The sequence below is a fragment of the Phyllobates terribilis genome, unplaced genomic scaffold, assembly GCF_046119375.1.
Source record: "Phyllobates terribilis strain yellow unplaced genomic scaffold, ASM4611937v1 Scaffold_9__5_contigs__length_417890890, whole genome shotgun sequence".
NCBI lineage: Eukaryota > Metazoa > Chordata > Amphibia > Anura > Dendrobatidae > Phyllobates > Phyllobates terribilis.
This window is the reverse complement of record NW_027362769.1, coordinates 90,912,587-90,927,949: the sequence shown is the minus strand read 5'-3', so window position 1 is coordinate 90,927,949 and position 15,363 is coordinate 90,912,587. Positions and strand designations below refer to the sequence as shown.

The 15,363-nt window shown below is 41.2% G+C and overlaps 1 protein-coding gene across 1 annotated transcript in view; it reads left to right on the top strand.

Moving 5' to 3' along the window:
• Positions 1-15,363, top strand: part of COL6A1 (collagen type VI alpha 1 chain) — a 70,917-nt gene that overhangs the window by 20,881 nt on the left and 34,673 nt on the right. Inside the window, exons 2-9 of the mRNA XM_073646772.1 lie at positions 6,337-6,466; positions 6,598-6,798; positions 7,800-7,959; positions 8,070-8,192; positions 11,617-11,637; positions 11,734-11,754; positions 11,854-11,898; positions 11,975-12,028. Of these exons, the coding sequence (XP_073502873.1) occupies positions 6,337-6,466; positions 6,598-6,798; positions 7,800-7,959; positions 8,070-8,192; positions 11,617-11,637; positions 11,734-11,754; positions 11,854-11,898; positions 11,975-12,028 (755 nt within the window). The remainder of the gene's footprint in view (positions 1-6,336; positions 6,467-6,597; positions 6,799-7,799; positions 7,960-8,069; positions 8,193-11,616; positions 11,638-11,733; positions 11,755-11,853; positions 11,899-11,974; positions 12,029-15,363) is intronic.

Genomic DNA, 15,363 nt, shown 5'->3' with positions numbered 1-15,363 from the left:
CTATCTTCGATGCGGGATTTCTTGGACAGAAGGACAGACAGACGGGTAAGACGATTATATATATTAGATAATGAGTGACCTCTCAACTGGGTCAGGTTATCCCGTTGTTTAGTAGACTTAGTAGCCATCCAATAAGTTCTAGTTGTTTGATGCCCATACATTTTTGATCCAGTAAGCATCCATGTTGAACCAATAGTGTTGTAGACATCACTAATGACCCGATGGCCACTCCTAATGATCTAGTATCTTCGCATCTATTTGTAGTGACTTCGTTTTCATTCCTGTTAGTTTAGGTTCTCTTTACAATCCCAGTGACTCAGTCGCCTCCTCCAATGACATGGTGGCGTAGTGTGATGATCCAGTGATTGTATAAAATCTCTGATCGTTCAAGGGACTAAGATGTTGCTTGTCTATTTCCTAGCAGTAACTCAGAGATACTGATACACAATTTGTACCAATTTTAAGAAGAAACTAAACTTCTTATACCCATTCCAAGTGGTTGGGTAAAGTACTTAGAGTGTGTGAGTGATGCTGCTTAATGACTATGGTATATTCCATAGTCAACAGTCATATCAGTTGTCCGTGTCAGCTTAACAGTGGAAAAACCACACAACCATTTAGTGAGAAGCCCTGTACAGCAAATTTTAGAAACTGTAATATACATTCTATGGATAAAAGTATTGGCACACATTGTAAAAGGGGTTGTAAAGTCAAGACATATTGATGACCTATGAGTAAGACAACCAGTCCGACAGATGGCACCACCACCAATCAAATGTTATTAACTCTGGGGGGACCAGATATAAATACAATGAATGGAGCTGCAAAGCCCATATCCATTTAATGTGAAATGGCAACTGCCGGATATCGCAGAACAGCTCCTTTTCAATGTCAGATTAATGGGGGTCTAGCAAACGGAAATTCCTCCGATCAGCAGTTATTAGCTCTAGCATTGTCCGGATGTAAACACATTAAATAAGCTGCAAAGCAGCCAGGTACTGCAGAACAGCTCCTAAAGCAAGGTCCATAAAAGCATGCATTGAACCAAGATGCAAAGTGCAGGAACTGTACTGCAGTACCTAGCTGCGGCTGCTACACATTGAATCTTGCTGCTCTTTGCAACTACACTTTGCCCTTTGTATTTACACACAGTCACAAGAAATACTAAAAGCTGATCTTTGGGAGTGCTGTGTGTCAGAACCATGCCAATCTATTATTGACGACCTACGCTATGTGACAAGCCCTATAATCATTGTATTCAGGTTTTTCATTCACTCCCATTGCCACAGGTGTATAAAATTCAGTCCATTGCAATGTAGTCAGCCTTTATAATCATTTGTGAAACTCGCTGAATTTCATCAAGGCACTGTAAGAGGAGTCCACCTTTCCAAAAAGTCAGTTTTTGCAAAATCACCTGTAAGTGGCATTATAAAAATTAAGGAACCACTGCAACCCTATCTCGAGGTGGCAGACCACATAAAGTTACAAGGGGGGGGAGGTCACTGAGTGCTGAGGTGCAAAGTGCAAAACTGCCTGACTTTTGGGCTCATTCGATTTGCAAGGAATACATTTTGCATGCAAATTGAATTCCTGTCTCAAATTTGGTCAAATCTTTCAAATTTTGCCAGATTCACTCAACTGTTCTGTGGAGTGATGAAGCACGCTTTTCTATCTGGCACCTGAAGGACAAGTCTGACTGCCTGACTGCATAGTGCCAACTGTAAAGTTTGGAGGAGGGATAATACTATGGGGCTGTATTTAAGGAGTTGGCCTATGCCCCTTAGTTCCAGTAAAGTGAAATCTTAATGCTTCAGCATACAAGACATTTTGGACATTTGTAGCTTCCAGCTTTGTGGGAATAGTTTGAGGAAGGCCTTTTTCTGTTCAAGCATAACTGTGCTCAAGTGCACAATGGAAGATCCATAAACAGGGGCGTAACGATGGTGGTCGCAAAGGGTGTAACTGCGACCGGGCCCGTGAAGGAGGGCAGTCATACAAGATGCCAGCCAATCAGAGTCCAGCAGCTGTCTTTGGCTTGCCCATGACTGAGGGTGCATGGAAGTGACTTCATGTGCTGCCCACCGCTTGCACGCTGAAGTTAGCGGTCGGATGCAGAAGAGGACACCACGCGGCGTGGGAGTGGGGGCAAGGTGAGTAGAATAGTTTATTTTTATGCATCAAAGAACAATGGAAGAACAGAGGACATATATACCAGTTTGGGGCCAGGATGGGGGACACATGTAGCAGGATGGTCCCAGGATGTGGAACATATATACCAGGATGGGTAACATATATACCAGATGGAGGACATGAATACCAGGATGGGAGACAGATATACCAGGAAGGGGCCCAGGATGGGGGGCATATATACCAGGAAGAGGGACATGTATACCAGGATGGGGCACATGAAATAAAAGGATGGGCCCAGAATGGGGGACATATATACCAGGAAGGAAGACATATATACTAGGATGGGGACAGGATGGAATTTCACTGTTTTCTTAGGGTTTGCATCAGTTCTTGTAAAGAACATGCCTACAGCTGTGAACATTTAGTTTTCTTATTAATGTGAAGCAAACAACAAATAGGACAAAATAACTGGAAACTTCAGTGTGCATAACTATTCACACCAATAAAGTCAGTACTTTGTGGAGCCTCCTTTTGCGGCAATTACAGCTGCAGGTTGCTTTGGATAAGTCTCTATAAACTTTTCACATTATACTACTGGGATTTCTGCCCCTTCCTCAAGGCAAAACTGCTCCAGCTCCATCAAGTTAGATTGTTTGCTCTGATGAACAGCCATCTTCAAGTCTGACCACAGAGTCGCATTTGGATTAAGGTCTGGGCTTTGACTAGGCCACTTTGAAACATTTACACGGTTCCCCTTAAATCACTCAAGTGTTGCTTTAGCAGTTTGCTTTGGGTCATTGTCTTGTTGGAAGGTGAACCTCTGTCCCAGTCTCAAATCACTGACAAACTGAAACAGGTTTTGCTCAAGAATATCCCTGTATTTCGCACCATCCATTTTCCCCTTGACTCAGACCATTTTCCCTATCCCTGCTGCTGAAAACATCCCCACAGCATGATGCTGCAACCGCGATGTTTCACTGTGGGGATGGTGTTCTTGGGATGATGAGCTGTGTTGGTCTTGCGCCAGTTATAGTGTTTACCTTGGTGGCCAAAAAGTTTAATTTTGGTCTTATCTGAACACAGCACCTTCTTCCATACATTTGGGGTATCTCCAACATGTCTTTTGGCGAACTCAAAACCAACTTTACAATTGTTGTGTGTAAGTAAAGGCTTTTTCTCCCAACTCTTACATAAGAGGCACCTCTATGGAGTGTACGGCTTATTGTGGTTGTATGGACAGATACTCCAGTCTCTGCTTGGGAACTCTGCAACTCCTTCAGGGTTACCTTTGGTCTCTGTGCTGCCTCTCTCATTAATGCCCTCCTTCTCCAGGCTGAGAGTTTTTGTGGGGGCCCCCTCTCTTGGCAGGTTTATTGTGGTACCATGTCCTTTCAAATTGATGATAATGGATTTATTGGTGCTTCTAGCCAACTCTGGTTTGTATTTCTCAGCAACTTTGTCCCTAACTTGTTTGGAGATCTCCTTGGTCTTCATGATGTTGTTTGATTAGTGGTGCCTCTTCCTTAATGGTGTTGCAGCCTCTGTGGCCTTTCAGAAAAGGTAAAGTGTATATACTGACAGACCATGTGACGCTTAGATTGCACACAGGGGGACGTCCTTTAACTAAGCATGTGACTTTTGAAGGTAATTGTTTGCACCAGAAACGTTTAGGAGCTTCATCGCAAACAGGATGAATACATATGCACATGCCAATTTTTAGTTATTTGATCCCATAAATTAAATTTATGCCTATATTTTTCTCACTTCACATAACCAACTTAGAATATTTAGCTTCTTACACCTCTCGAATATTTAGATGAGAGGTGTAAGAAGTTTGTTCATGGTTATAGGAAGTGATTGATTGCAGCTATTTATTCCAAAGGGTGTGCAACCAAATATTAAGTTGTGGGTCCAAACAATTTTGTCCGACCCATTTTTGTGGTTTTGAATGAAATCATGTTCAGTTTATCGTTTTCCTCTGATTTTTTTGTGTTGTTCCAATACACAAAAAGGAAATAAAAATGTGTATGACAAAACATGTGTAATTTCAAAAATTTTCTGGGAAAAATACTTCATTTTCTGGAACAGTTTCAAGGGTGCCAACACTTTCGGCCATGACTGTATATACCAGGAAGGGGCCCAGGATGAGGGACATATATACCAGGAAGGGGCCCAGGATGGAGGACATATATACCAAGATGGGGACACATATACTAGGATGGGCCCAGGATGTGGAACATATATACCAGGAAGGAGAACATGTATACCAGGATGGGGGACATGTATACCAGGATGGGGGACATATATAACAAGATTGGGGACAAATATACTAGAAAGGAGCCAATGATGGAGAATATATATACCAATATGGGGGACATGTATACCAGGATGTGACCAGGATGGGAGACATACATACCAGGATGGGGGACATATATACCAGGATGGGGAACATATATACCAGGATGGGGGACATATATACCAAGAAGGGGCATAGGATGAGGGACATTAATACCAGGATGGGGTACATAAATATACCAGGATGGGCAACATATACATCAGGATGGAAGACATATATACCAGGAAAGGGCCTAAGATGGAGGACATATATACCAGGATGGTCCCAGGATGAGGGACATATATACCAGGATGGGGCCAGTATGAGGGACATATATACTAGGATAGGGAACATATATATTCCAGGATGGGGGACATTACTACTTAATGGTCGAGGTGGGGCAACATGTATGTCCTTTCAGGATTTTGTATGCAACAAGGGGGGGCCCTCGTCCAAATTTTGCACCGGGGACCATCGAACTCTAATTATGTCACTATCCATAAAGGCATGGTTGGGTGACTTTTTTGTAGAAGAACTTGATTGGCTTCACAGAACTCGACCCCAACCACATCAAATATTTTTGAGATGATCTAGAACCTGCAATTGTGAGCCAGGCCCTATAGTTCAACATTAGTGTCTGACCTCACAAATGCTTTTCTGGATGAAGAGGCAAAAATTCCCAACTACAGACTCCAAAATCTTGTAGAAAGCCCTCACTACGATAATGGAAACTGTTACAGCTGCAAAGGTGGGGCAACTTCATATTAGTGCCAATGGATTTAGAATGAGATGCCATAAAAACTTTTGTAGGTGTAATGTGTAGCTGTCCCAATACTTTTGTCATATAAAGTGTATAGTCTTATCTATCTGCTGACCTAACTGACCAAGTCAAAGGGACATTTTTAGTACTCACAGAAGATGTTCAGGATGTACATTATAAGGCCCCAGCAGAAAAACAACTACCTGGGTTGTGGATAAAACATGAGGCACAAATGACCGTTATTTAAATTTTGTATATATATAAATCAATAGTACACATGAAAATATGAAACTTTGTAACATATTAGAGAGAGTCGCTTCTTTCTCCTCCTGGACTGATCTTTCATTCTCAAAATTCTCAATACAATGGGAAAATCTGTATTTATGAACACAGATTTTCCCGTTACTGAGATAGATGATAATTGGCGCCATGAAGTTCTATGAAGAACTTTCAGCAGAAGGTCTGTGTCTGCCTCTAGCCCCTCCCTCCTCACCTCCCCCTCCATAGAACTTTAAAAGCACCAACTGGCATCTCCTGTCTCAGTAATGGGAAAATCTGTCTTCACTGAATACAGATCTTACAGTTTTTACCCGTGAATTGAGAGTAAAAGATCAATCCAGGAAGGGAAAGAAGCAGATTTGTCTGATAAGATTATGTACAAAGTTGCTTATTTTCATGAGCTTTATTGAGCTTTGAAATAAAAATTAAAAGAATGGTTACTCCTTAAAAGGATTAAGATACTTTAGCATTGCACAATCCAAAAACCAATGCCATGTTAAGTGTCAAAATACACTTTTTTACTGTGTTATCCCAGTGCAATGTTATCAGGGTTTGCAGTCACACTCAGGCTCTGGGGCCTAGTGGGGGTGGGGTGGGATATGTCCCTTTGGCCCATATAAGAAGACCAATTTGATTAAAGATTTGTGATATTCGGGGTCCTGTTGGAGATTCTTCTTTGGGGCTCAAAAGCTTGAAGCCGTATGTTGTCACCAAAAGATCCTATAATAGATAGATGCAATTTTCAGTTGTCACCGAAAGATCCTATAATAGGTAGATGCAATTTTCAGTATATTAATTAAAATTAACGTGGTTCTATCTGTCTGGTTTTCAGATTGTCCTGTGGATATTTTCTTTGTGTTGGACACATCAGAGAGTGTTGCTCTTCGTGTGAAACCATTCAAGACACTTGTGACCCAAGTCAAAGAGTTTACCAAAAAATTTATAGATAAACTGACTACAAGGTGAATTTTATTCATTCATATGATTCTTTTCACCCTTAGCTAATAAGAAAATGTAAATATTTCTGAAGAATTATTACACAAAAGCATAGGTCGGTGTTCACATTTGGCCCTAAACTTCTTTCTCCTTTTAGGTATTATCGATGTGACCGCCACCTTGTGTGGAATGCGGGAGCTCTGCACTACAGCGATGAAGTCATCCTCATTAGCCCCCTGCTCAGTCTAACCAAAGAGCGTGATACCTTAAAGACTAGGGTTGATAAAGTTGAGTACATTGGAAAAGGTACTCACACGGACTGCGCCATCAAAAGAGGAATTGAAGAAGTCTTGATTGGGTTAGTATAATATATTTTATACTATAGATAAAAGTCTATGGTCTTGATTCATCATTTTTGTCTTATTTTTTAAGTCACTTTAGTTTTTGGTTCTGGAGTATTCTTTGCCGTTTTTGGTGCTAAATTCTTCTAAAATGGCGCACGCTGTTCATGGGATTTGGAGTAAAAAAATAGTCAAAGTCGCACATTTCATAAAATGGGGCTAAAATTGGGCCAACGTTTCTATAATATTATATTCCAGGAGGGAAACTGCAGTATATTTGTGACAAATGATGAATTAGACAAAAACATCTGTAAACCTTAAACTCTGGCCACAGTGGTGAAATACAAAAAATCTGGCGAACACATAGAAGATAGACTTTAAAAAATGGAAGGATGACTATGGACCAAACAAAAAAGGGACGAAATACTAAAAACGCAATAAAAGACAGGAATTAATTGGGCCCTATGTATTCTACATTGTGTCTATCCTACATCTACCTATCTATCTAATCTATCTAATCTATTTTTCTACTTATCTACATATCTCATCTATATTTTGTGGGGGCGATTCCTCAAGACTAGTGTAGTGCGTCTTGAGGCACAAGAGGCACCAAATTCATTAGCGCATGCCACTTAATGAATTTGTTCCTTCTTCAGCGTGGCGTGTCCCTCTGTGCACCGCGGCACCGCGACAGAAATGCTACTCCAGTCATTGAGTCAGGGACGGGAGTAGCATTTCTGCTGTGCAAAATGCCAGCAGTTTTGCTTAATTGACCGGGTAGGCATGGCCAAACCCCGTCCGGCCCATCCCCCCAGCTCCACCCATTTTGGCGGAAATGACTTAAAAAAAAGTCAAAGATCGCAGTATTTTTGTGCAACTCTGCGTTGCGCAAACATTTTGCAACGTTTCAAAGCTTTTGAACCACTTTCATGGCGTAAAAGCTTTGATGAATCAGCCCTCGTGTGTTTATTCTAATGTTGATCTATCTATTCTCATTCAACTTGACTTCATCCTACAGAGGATCACACCAGAGGGAGAACAAATATCTAGTTGTGGTGACTGATGGTCATCCTTTGGAAGGTTACAAGGAGCCATGTGGTGGTCTGGAAGATGCTGCGAATGAAGCCAAGCACCTTGGAATTAAGGTCTTCTCTGTTGCTATTTCACCAAACCACCTGGTAAGATGAAGACTCTTGGCAACCTAGATATTAGGCAAATACATTGAAGCTTTCATATTTACTCAATGTGCTACTCAGCTTCTGATATTTTCCATTTTTCACATATGTAGGAGCCACGTCTCAGTGTTATAGCCTCTGATCCCAGCTACAGGAGGAATTTCACAGCCACTAGTGCTGCCGGTCTGTCTGACCTAGAGATGGAAAACACCATTGATACCATCATTGACACCATTGTAAGTATTTATACCGAGCTCAAGATGCATTTTGTGTAGCAGAAAACATGATTGAATCAGTCTTGGATCCATTTTGCATTGCTGTTGTATATTTGTTCGTTTTGAAAGAAAAAGTTAAGGATCTGCTCATTCTGACCGCATGACACTCATTTATTTCCGAGCTATTATAGCTAACAGATATGGGCAAAGGCAAATACATTGACTTTAATAGGGCTTGTTGACATTCCAGTATTTTTGATGCAATCAAAAATACTAATAAGTCTGATAGAAGCATAGACAGAACTGCTTAAAGCATCATTCCCAATACAGTAAGTTATCCCTTTTCAATAGATAGAAGATAAGTTACTGATCCCTGGGGGTCTGACTTCTGGGACCTGCAGTGATCCTGAGAATAAGACTGTGGAACTGTGACTTGAATGGAGACGAGGTGCACATGCTCGACCTCAGCGCCATTCATTGCTATGGAACTGATGGAAGTAGCTGGGTGGTGTACTCAGTTTTCGCCAATGTGTGACACACACGCGCTTCGTGTAAGCCCTACCCTGGGAGATGGGGACTCGGAGTCGGGTCCTGATGAAGTCGATGGGGGTGCAGCCATGGCCTGGACCCGCTCCGTGCCCAGGACCGTCACACTAGATAAAGAGATGGTATGGGCTTATCCGGGTTGAGTGGCTGATCTCGACTACGCCACCTGTGGCACCTGGTGAAGGCCACCAGCGCTGCTGCAGTCCGCTGAGGCATGGTGTTATCACAGCCGTCGTTGTTACTACTCCCCACAGGCGGAGCAGGGCCTCAGGGCAGAGAGGCAGGATGGAGGGGGTAGTAGTCTAGGAGGTCTGGTGCTGCGTAGTGCGGTGTAGTGCAGAATAAGAGTCCGGAGGCCATAGGGGTTAACTTCCAGGGTTTTTACTCACGAAAGAGATGGCAGTAGGAAGACATCTCCCTGCTCCTCGTGGAGTTCTGCGGTCACCAAAGACGGGGGTCCGACAACCTCCGAGTAAGTCCAGTGTTAAATCAGGACCCCGCAACAGAGTGTTCCTAGACTTCAGACCAGGTTCGTTCCTGTCTGTGTGTGTGTAGATAGGCCGGGTCTCCCTCTGAATTTCACTCAGAAAAAGGGTACAGATGGCAGCTCCGCTCTTTCCGTTACCCGGCGGGATCCTCAGGGCCTACCGGGCTTCCCTGACCAGGACGTGGAGTAGCAAGGTCGGGTATCGGGGGCCGGCACCCCTCTTGCAGCCGGAATCCCTCTGAATAGATCAGAACAGCGAGGACAGGTGGCGTATACCGCTCCGTCTGCATCCCCCTGGGGTCCTTTTGCGGCGGAGCTACACTCCTAAGCTCCAGGCCTTCTTGGTCATGGTCCTTGACCGGGTTGAGACATACATCATCTGCAACCTGCCCCTCGACCCCAGGCCAGGATACGAGGGCCGTGTCTCCATCCTCTGCAGGTCCACACAGAATCCACGCTCAGGGAGGGAGATCACGATCCAAGAACGACGATCAAAAGAACCAAGAGCCAAGATGGCTGTGTTTTAAATATGAATTATTAAGTGTCACTAAAATGTGAATCCTCCACCCTCACCCACTAATTGGTTCCCCTATCTCTTGGTTCCCCAGTCTCCCAATTCCCAGTAGGGGCAGCACCTAGTGCATAAGAGCCCCTTCTGGTGGGAGAAGTGTGGTGTTGGATGTGGAGGTGGGGTCCTGACCATCACACTGTTCTTACCTCAGAGGAGGAACACTACACTCCACTAGAGAGGTGCAGCATCCCTGTGGCGGTCGAACCCTCAGGGGCGCCACATTAACAATGTCATAGACAATGTATGAAGCAGAGATCAAGCTTGTAAACCTCTGCTCTGTGCAAAACACGGTTCTGCAGATCCTCTTTCTGTGGATCATTGGGGTCTCAGCTGTCGGACCCCCAGCAATGTCAATACGTCCTCATTCACACGTCAGTATTTTGCATCAGTATTTGTATGCCAAAACTAGGAGTGGAACTTACAGAGAAAAACTATAACAAAAAGATTGACACCCGTTCCGTGTTTTGGAGACTCTCCTGGTTTTGGCATACAAATTCTGATGCAATACTGATCAAAAATACTGACGTGTTTATGAAGATTTTTAACAGAACTCTTCAGCCCCATCTTGATTGAAGCAGAGGTCTCCATTCATTGTCTATGGGATTGACGGAAATAGCTTTCTCCGCCTGTCTCATAGACAGGGAATAGAGCGGAAATAGAATATCTCATCTCTGCTCATTCGAGACACTGCTCAACAGAGCCCCTTTCTCTGGATCATTAGGGGTCTCAGCCATTGGATCCCCAGCGAATTTAGGAACGGAGCTCTGCAGCCCCATCTGGATTGGAGCAGAGCTGCGTATTCCCGACCTCTGCTCCATCCATTGTCTATGGGACTGACTGAAATAGCTTTCTCCAACAGTCCCATAGACAGTGAATGGAGCGGAAGTAGAACATCTCATCCCTCTCCATTCAAGATGGTTGTCTACAGAGCCTCTTTCTTTGGATCCCTGAAGGGTCCTAGTGGTTGGACTGCCAGCGATTAATAAGATATCTCCTATCCTTAACTTACGTTTAAAGGGGTTGTCCCAGAATGGAAATGTATCATCTATCCACTGGATAGGATTGGTGATATATGTTTGATCGCTTTCTTTATTCCGATTCATCCTCATTGCATTCACGCAGTGATGAGGAACATGGGGTTCTAAACCCCTTTCTACTGCTCAGCAGAGGTCCCCAGCAATCCGACATTTACTGTATTGTCTGCCCTGTAATATTTGTCTTATGGGAGACATACTTTAGTTTTATATTACATTTCACTTTTTTATACTGGACATACTTTTTACTTGATATAGAAATGTTTGTGGTCCTGAACGGCAGATAAACTGTTCACAGCAACTCACTAGAAACAAGACTCACAACTCTGCACAGTGGAATAATTTAGTCTATTGATATATTATACTTAATTATGGTGTTTGCTTATATGTAGGGACCTGTGAAAGTCCAGGTTCTAGTACCCGACCCAAACCTTATTCCAAAGTTTGGTTCTGGTACCAGTACTGTACCCAAACTTGAACCAGAATATGAACCCTATTGAAAACAATTGTGACCCGAACTTTTAAACTTTTCTCTCTCTGCAACGGACTTTCCCAGGAACTCTGAACTTTGCAACAGACTTCCGGGAGAAGTCCGTGTTCAGCTTTTAGCACCAGACACTAATTGTCTGGTACGAACCCGAACTTTTAAGTTTGGGTTCGCTCATCTCTACTTATATGTAAAATCATCTCAGACAATACTGTAAAACATTTGTCTTCAATCTGTGATATGCTTCTACTATGTAACGCTATGAACACGGTTATTACAGTGGCCTCATGATTATAACTCTTCCGCTTTTTTTTTTTCAGAAAGTTAATGGTGAACACGGGGTAAGTAGTCCAAACATGCAAAATTCATTAGTATACAATGCTATATCATGATATCATGTCACTAATAACCCTTTCTGCTGCCTCTTATTGTTACAGTGCTGCTCCTACGAGTGTCAGGTAAGGAGTGTTTGTGGTGGGGGCTATAAACACTCGCAATTGCCAAAAACAGTTAATTCTATGAAATGTCTTAACTAATATGTTCTTGTTTCTACTTAGCCTCCCCGTGGACAACAAGGTCCCCATGGTTCCCCTGGTTTTGAGGTGAGGGGTATTGCAAGGTGAGTAAAATATTTAACAAAAATCATGTTTAAATCTAATATTTTTCATGTAACCATAGGGAGAAACTGGTAAAACTGGACTTCCAGGAGATCGTGGACCTCCAGGAGACCCTGTAAGTTAACCTTTTTTTTCTGATGAATTTCTTTCATAAGAGATCTATGGCCATATTAATCCAGACCTATAAATTCATGATTTATGTGAACTAATATAACATACTGAAGCAAACATACAATTATTCAGCATGAAAGCAAAAAGTAAGGTGAATGTCATCATTTTAAATATAAGTATGTTCAAATTTCTGAGCGGATTTATTTCAGAAGATAACATATCAGTGGCTGCGGCTTAACTTCTTTTATATAAAGCTTAATTTACCTGCATAAACCATTGTTAGTTGTATTATTCTCTCTACTTGCTGCCACCTCTAGAGGGAGCTGAAGAGCTCAGTGTATACTGATTTCACTCTAAAGCGATAGGCAGTAGCCCTCTATGGTCTCACTGGGTGGGAGCTTCAGACACACAGAAATTTGTAATTTACGTCTGTATCTACTCAGATGATTTTAGGTTATGTGTTTGAAAAAATCAGTACATAATTTGTATTTAAAAGTGGACAAATTTTACCAAAATGCCACATTATACAAATAAAGAAAAGGATCTGACAAACAATTTCACATTACAATTTACATACATTAATAAATATATATTATTACATAGATCGTCTAGACATGATGTACTTACTTTTAAAAACCACATCAGAATGGCTGTAAAATGTTTTTTTTTTTAAAAGCTTCAATTGAATTATTAGTGTTATTAAGGGTTTTTAATTTTTTGGGGTCTGGGACTTTTTTATTTAAAGTATTTTAAGCATTAGAGGCACCGCTCACCCATCCACTAAGATAAGATGTTACAACTTTCCAATATCCTACTCCAACTGAACTTGGTGCATGGACTACTCCTGGGATATCGTATCATATTTGAATAAAAGGTATACAACTAACAGTTGATTCAAAAATGACTAAGAGTTGTAAAACTCTAAATACATAAGCAAAGACCACTACTCTAACTATAACTTTTTTCAAATGGAGAAATAAAGATTGGAAATTTCAAATCGGGTGCTTTTTTTTACCCCTTTTTTTGGATTATGGCTATTTTTAATACAATTTATTTGGGTTATCCAGGCTTGGGGTACAAGTCGGCTGTCACTCTATGTGACTACAGACTTTTGAATCCTTACAGCACGCTCAGTGCTCGCGGTGTCTGGATCCTCCGGTGCCAGAAAAAGGTGGGAGTGAGATTACAAGTTTGCAATTTGCATACAAGTGGTCACATGCCAAGTAGACATGTCTGGCCTTGCTCAATACACTTGTATTGAGTAAGGCCAAGCATGACTAGTTGGAATGTGGCCAGAAGTATGCAAAATCCTGACAGCACACAATGTGAGGATTCACAAGTCTGCAGTCACATAGATTGACAGCAAATTTGTACCCAAAGCCTGGACAAGCCTTTTAAAGATAACAATGCATTTTTGATGTCCTCTGGAATCAGAGATCCATTGATTGATTGCATATACTATTTCACAGCATCATAGCCTGTCTGTGTTACTCTGACGGGCATTGTGCTTGGTATGATCTAATATGCAGATACAGATGGCAGCCCGAAGGGCTTTGTTATGTTATGGGTGTTATGGTAATCCATAAGTATTCTGAAAACATCTTACAAAGCTCCTGTCAGAGTGATCACCATCCCTCTGTCAAACACCTTAGATGTCATGGTTGCTATTGATGGTGACATCTAAAAGGTTAAACCAAAGGACACAGTAACAGTGCCTATGTGATCAGAGTAACATAGTTAAAGAGGAACCATTGTTTAATTTTCATTCCATGAATTAAGAGTACACATAAAAATAAGAAACTTTGAAATACTGTATATCTTATCAGAGAAATCTGCTTCTTTTCTCCTCCTAGATTGATCTTTCACTCTCAATTCAAGAGTAAAAGCTGTAAAATCTGTATTCAGTGAAGACAGATTTTTCTATTACTGAGATGAAGAGGAAAGGTGGGAGGAGGATTTTGTAGCTAGAGGCAGAGACACAGACATTGTGCTGCAAGTTCTCCTGAAATGACAGTTACATTTTAAATCTATGATAAAAGAAAAGTTAAAGTGTAACTGTCATTTCAGGAGAACTTGCAGCACAATGTCTCTGTGGCCTCTAGCTCCTGCTCCTCTCCTCTCCACTGAATCTTATAAGCACCAACTGCCATCTCCTATCTTCACTAGAAAACGATTTTACAGATTACAGAACTATGAATTGAGAGTGAAAAATCAGTCCAGGAGGAGAGAGGCGCAGATTTATATAAAATATAGTACTGTTGAGTAGACAATGAAACACTAACATGATATGATGTTAGTGTCAGTCATTGCATTTTTATACTTAAATAATAGTTTTTATTTTTACCTGTATTTATTTATTTTTAGCTATAAACTTACATTCATAGATTTATGCTATAGTTTACAGCAGAGTACGTTGTACAGTTGAAAAGACTAGTAAAGGAATCCCTCTTTGCCTGTATTTTCAGTGTCATGGATCACTGCTATTAGGAGGGACTATGACATTAGATCATGCCTCTCATTTATTCCTTGAGCCTTTTATCTTGGCAGTCTGCCAATGGTTTACAAGAAAGTGCTTTCCACTTCTTGTAAATGTTCCATCTTGTAAAACATCCACTATACTTTTGTTTGTGTAAGTTGGTTCTACAAGCATTAGTAAATTTTTCACTGCTTTTGGAGGCTCAGAACACTACCTCAATAAATTTAAATTATGATCATACTACCTTTCCAATATTACCAAGTCATACCTCCCATGTATAAGCCCAGGGCTACATTCATACATCCATTTTTATTTTTTAAGACAGACAACACCCTGACCCAAGAGTTTAATGGAACATTCATTTTTATTTTTAATGGATTCAAGTTTATTTTTCCATCCAACTCAGCGCATGTCCTATTCTCCAATTTTGCGAATCAGACTCAGCCATTGAAATCTATAGGAAGCCATCCAAAATGGATAAAAAACGGAAGACATCCTTTTTCCATCCGTTTTTAATTCATCCAGTGCTAAATGTCAATGGATAAAAAAAGTTTCTGCAGTCTACCTGCTTCAGTTTTTAAGAATGGGAACTGATGCAAAAACAGATGTAAGACAAATGAAAGAGGGAAGCAATATGAATGACACATGAGAAAAAACGATTTGTTTTTTGACGAATGTAAAAAATGGAAACGGATTTGTGAATGCTTAGAAATCACATTTCAGGGATACTGGATAATTTGCCCACATATGGATATTTTATTGGCCATATAGGACCTTTAAAATTCAGGGGTTACTGCAAAGTTTTAAAGAAATATTATGTATAATTATCATTGAAATTTTATTTTTGCACAGGATATGCTTTA